The sequence below is a fragment of the Triticum aestivum genome, chromosome 2D (genome assembly GCF_018294505.1).
Source record: "Triticum aestivum cultivar Chinese Spring chromosome 2D, IWGSC CS RefSeq v2.1, whole genome shotgun sequence".
Classification (NCBI taxonomy): Eukaryota; Viridiplantae; Streptophyta; class Magnoliopsida; order Poales; family Poaceae; genus Triticum; species Triticum aestivum.
The window spans coordinates 259,456,762-259,461,930 of NC_057799.1; the positions used below are offsets into that span (position 1 = coordinate 259,456,762).

The window sequence follows — 5,169 nt, forward strand, 5'->3', positions numbered from 1 at the left end:
CTTTTGCCCCTGCAAGCTTCTGAGACGTTGTTTTGTGCTTTCTATTACATGCCTCGTCCTGTCCCTGGTGAACCATCTGCTCTGTCATTTCCAGAATCTCATTGCCTATTCTGACTACATCGCACGTACGAGTGTTGTGCCCTTCGACCTTGTTACATTTTTTGCATCTTTTCTTGAAGATCTTGCCTTTCCCAACATCTTTGTTGATGTGCATCCTCTTTGGTGAAGGCTCAGCGTCTTCGTCACTACCACCTTTTTCATTACTGTCATCACTCATATTTTTGCTGTCGTTGATAGCTTCCTCCTTCATAGTTGCTTTCGACAGCAGTTTCTTGATAGTTGCAGCAACCATGGATTTGTCCACAGGCCCATACTTTTTCTCATGTGCTTGCAGAAGCTTTTGCTCTAGCTGCCTTTTCACGCAAGTTCTTTTGTTGTGCCCACTAATCATATTGCAGTTGCTGCAAAGTCTGCTCCCTAGTGGCATGCCGTCTTTTCCAATAACTGGCTCTGGCCTAGCAGTTTTTGAACTGATTTTCTCACTGATTTCAGTTGGCTTTTGTTCCTGTTTCATGGCCGCACTCAGTTTGTTTCTACCTTTTGTTTTGCACACTGGGGGTGGGTGTATTTTGTCGCGATCATCATCCATACTTGACTTCTCAATCGTTGGATCTTTTTGTTCTGCCATATCAGGGGCAACTTCATTTTCATCTACAGATGATTGTTTGCATTCCGTTGACTCTATGTCATCACCGTTCAGATCATCTAGCTCTGGTTGCACTTGTTTCAGGCATGTCATCAGCCTGTTGTAAGCTGCATCTGTCTTTACCCCCTTCTGGACAGTTTTCAGTGTCTCGTTCAGCAGCTTTGTGTGGCGGTATTGAATTAGTGTACCATCTACAGTTGTATTCCTGTAGTCTCTGTGGTTGAATGCCGAGTCACTATTTGCATCCCTTGTGTACCGTTGCAGTATGTACCGATCTGGTATTATAGCTACTCGCAGGTGTTCCAACAGTGCAATTATGTGATGGCAGAATAGTCCTGGCAGAATTGACATCATTTTCTTTGTCAGTTTGATCTTTTCTTTTTATTAGCCAAGAAAGAATATATGCATGATGAGTAGCTCTTTTTTCTTACCTGTGTGATCAGAGTTTGCACTCGCATTCGTATTCGCCATTTGTTTCATCAGCGACCACCTGGAATTCGTGCCTTGACCATGTGAATATTTTCTCTTGGTTGTAGTGGTGTACGTAGTACTTCGTTACATGCCCAGTTGACTGTTTGATTCGGAAGGCGCCGCTTTCAAAGAGTCTTTCACGGAATAAGGTGTAGTCAGCGCGTGTGTACACGTCCATCAGCTGTTTCTCGAAAAGGTACCTAGTGAGAGGGTTTCTGACACCCTTTAACATGGAACAAGCATTGTCGTTAGCGATACAATTTTTGTAACTTATAAATGGTAGAGTGATGAATTAACTGTCCGAGGGCCCTATTTTTATTTTTAAGTTCAACTGCAGCAGCCATTGAAAGCTAACTGCTGCAAGGTTTTTACAATGTAGGAGTTGCTCTTACCGTTGAAGCTATTGTCTCGGCAACCTCAAGCTGGTGCCTCTTCTGTATGCATTCATTGACTTGTCTGGCAAATATGTGAAGCACTTGTGTTTCTTTCACGAAACCTTTTTTCAGGATATGATTCATGCTTTCGCTTCTTTGTGCTGACGTCATTCTGGCGCAGAATATCTCCTTCCAGTATGCAGATATCCATGTTGTTCTCTCTTCCCATAGGCCCAGCAGGATGGTGTCATTCTGTAAGTTGTACGTGTCCATGAGGTCGTGCCATGCTGCTTCAAACTCTGCTGGCATGAGTGGATGGTTAAGGACTGCTGCGAGGTCTTCCTTAAATGTGTCATGTTCTAAGTATACTTTTGACAAATGATCTTTTATTTTTTTCATAATGTGCCATCGGCAGAGGCGGTGATGAGTTCTGAGGAAGACCTTAGGTATAGCTGCTTTCATGGCAGGGCATTGATCTACAAAACAATGTTTTTGTCATTTCTTGGGTTATTTTTGTTATTAAAAAATAGTATTGAAAATAAAGGAGAAAGTGCTAGGGGCTTGGAGGCGTTCGAGGCAATACCTGTTAGTATGCAAGTTGGGTCTTTTCGCATGCACCGCTTAAAAGCATTAAAAATCCATTCGAATGAGTCGCTACTCTCATTCCCCACCAAGGCAACTCCAAAAATTGTAGATTGCAGATGATTATTCACACTGACAAAAAACCCCAAAGGCATGTGATACTTGTTCGTTTTGTATGTGGTGTCAAACGTGACGCAGTCACCGAAATCTGCGTATGCAGCCTGGCAGCTAGCATTGGACCAGAATATATTTCTGATAATTTTCTTACCATCATCATCAGTTCCAACGTCTACATCAAAGAAGAAATTCTCATTCTCATTCTTCATCTCCTCAAAGAATCAAACAATTTCTCCACATCATCTTTCGAATCAGTCCTTGCAAATTCTGCTTTGCTGCGAAAATGATCGAAATTCTTAGCTTACTTCCCATGAGATAACTGCACCATGATTGTAAAGTTAACTACAAAGAATGAACTCAACAACATAACTGATACTTACATGTTAAGCACGTCCTTGTCTGTAAAAGGCAATTTGTCGCGCCCACCAGATAACCAAGAAAGGAGACTCATGATATTCACATGCTTAACATTTGTCTTATGCAGGTCTTTTATGTATTCTTTTACTGTTGGATCTATCGTTTTGTGTGAATGCAGAAAGACGAGCGTGGACGGGCTGTCAAGGAGCCTGTGGTTGTGTTCAATCACAATGTCTTTGACAACACAAGTCCCGTCGTCTCTTTCTTTCAAGAGCATCATTGTCTTGCAATCAGTTCTTTTTGTTACTTTGTTGCGCTGACGATCTGCATCGTGAACAGAGGATGTGTATTTGCCAGAGTGTACGCAATATAAGTAGCGTTTCTTCTTATTTTTCTGTCCTTTCCTTATCCCGAACCCAACATGTTTGGCGTAGTCATTAAAAAAATTGAATGCATCGTCATATGAATTGAATTCCTGTCCTAGCACTGGAATTAGTTGAGCAGGAATGTCTGTGTTCTGAAAAAAATGCAAATAAAGACCATAAGTGATTTTTTTGCTTTCACATCAGCAACTTTTGTATAAAAAACAGCGAAAAAATAAAAATGTGTGATAATGTAAACTCACGTGCGTGTATGATCGGAGCTCTGCTGGTGTTTGCAAGTGTCCATGCTGTATTGGACATGGTGGTGTGACGGCACACGGAGTTGTGGATCTCGCGGTGGTACCAGTCGTGATGAGGTCGGTCTGTTGCTGCGTTTCCTCACAGGATGTTGGCTCCATAATGGGTTCTGTGAGGAGATTGTTTTGAGCAGAACCCTTGTTGCTGCAGTTGTTTTGCTGAAAGCGAATTGCGGATGCCCAGTTTTGATGTTGGCAATGGCTTCATCTTTTGTTGGCGGAACACCACGTGTCAATGAGTGATCTGCTTGCACGCGTGGTGTAGCTTGCGCATGATCTCGTGTTTTTGGTTTGAGAACATAGACAGGCTCGTAGTCTTGATCGTAGGTTTGTTGATGAACAACTTTAGTCCAGCTTTCAATGTAGCCAGTGTCCGTGCCATTAGCAGCTTCATTTTCTACCTGTGTTAACAAACATTTATATTGTTCTTATCAAAATACTAGTTAATTAACAGACAGTTATTTGTATTCAAGTAGCGAGCAATATGTCAAACTAAAAAAATAAGTGTACACTTTAATGGCATGGGGAGAGGCAAACTTGCATGTGCACAAGGGGAGCTATGCACTAGTGTTAGGTCCAATCGTTTTTGTGTTTTACCTCACTCGTCTCTACGATTGGTTCCAGCATGCTTGTGTGGTGTCATTGTTTATGCATAGCAGCACGCATCATATGTCCATGATGCGGTACACTGCTCTCATCACCCGGTGTTGATGGTGGTGGGTATCTTGTAGTTTGTCGTACCTCTGGCTTCAACATGTACACTTGCTCATATTTTTCTGGGTAATGCGGGGTGTCGGTCTGAACAGTCCAGCAGGTAATCTCATCACCGTCTGTGGTACCAGCATTTCTTAGTTCTAGGCTTTCTTCCACAGTTGATATGTTTATCTGTAAGTGCACAAAATAAAAAACATACAGTTAACTGCCGGCACACCGAATGCTAACTGAGCATGGGCAAAAAGTAAATTAACATCCAACTTTTGTTTGATAGCTGTTGGCACAATCCAATCCTAATCCTAACTGAGTATGGATAAACAGTAAATTAACATTAACTGTTGGCACAATCCAATCCTAACTGAGCATGTGCAAAAAATATTTTTCAGTGCTCAAACCTTGTTTGATAGCACGGGCAAACAGTGGGAAATAGTTAACTACATTAATTAGTACTACTTTCGGCAGTTATGTCGTAACACCCAGCCTGGTCGAATCATTGAGCAGTTATGCATAGAGAAGATGGTAGTTATGTAAAGGGGTTATAGCTGTTATGTTCATAGTTGAAGCAAAAAGCACCTGAGCTGAATCAGAGAGAGGAGGTCGCCGTCGTCCAGCAGCTCCACATTGCGTGTGAAAAGGGCCGAGTGGGTTCATCTGCGACACAGGCAGCTTCCGCTTGTTCCCCGGAGCTTCAGATCGGATGACTGAGACGTTTTTGACACGAGACAGTCGGGATGCCAGCGGAATCGTACCAAATCGATCTGTTGATTTCGTCGTCTTCATCCTCGACGAGGGGCCAACAGTTGCAGCAGTCTTCTCACTTGATTCCATCTGTGGCAGGGAGAAGCTACAGTCAGACCGGGTTGAAACTGGTCGGCGCTGCCGCCGGGGCGGGGGAGAAGCTCCGCTGCCGCCGTCGCTCACTCGCGCGAGGCAGGGAGAAGCTACAGTCAGACCAGGGCGAAACTGGTCGGCGCTGCCGCCGGGGCGGGGAGAAGCTCGGCTGCCGCCGTCGCTCGCTTGCGTGAGGCGAGGAGTAGCTACAGGTTAACCGGGGCGAAACCGCCACCTCCGTCGCCCGCTCCCTCGCTCCGGCTACCGCCGTCGCTCGCTCACGGGCGTCGTCTCTTACCTGTAGCTACCGGTGGTCGGTCGTGTGGTTGGTTGATCGA

The 5,169-nt window shown here is 44.2% G+C and overlaps 1 protein-coding gene across 1 annotated transcript; it reads right to left on the reverse strand.

The window, feature by feature from the left end:
• Positions 1-134: 134 nt before the first annotated feature.
• Positions 135-5,169, reverse strand: LOC123052718 (protein FAR1-RELATED SEQUENCE 5). The gene is made up of 8 exons (XM_044476040.1): positions 4,574-5,169; positions 3,884-4,171; positions 3,233-3,687; positions 2,631-3,124; positions 2,135-2,525; positions 1,570-2,027; positions 1,138-1,400; positions 135-1,041 (listed from the first exon to the last, which is right to left on the reverse strand). Exons 5-7 carry the CDS (start codon positions 2,457-2,459, stop codon positions 1,146-1,148), a joined length of 1,038 nt encoding a protein of 345 aa, XP_044331975.1. The 5' UTR covers positions 2,460-2,525; positions 2,631-3,124; positions 3,233-3,687; positions 3,884-4,171; positions 4,574-5,169; the 3' UTR covers positions 135-1,041; positions 1,138-1,145.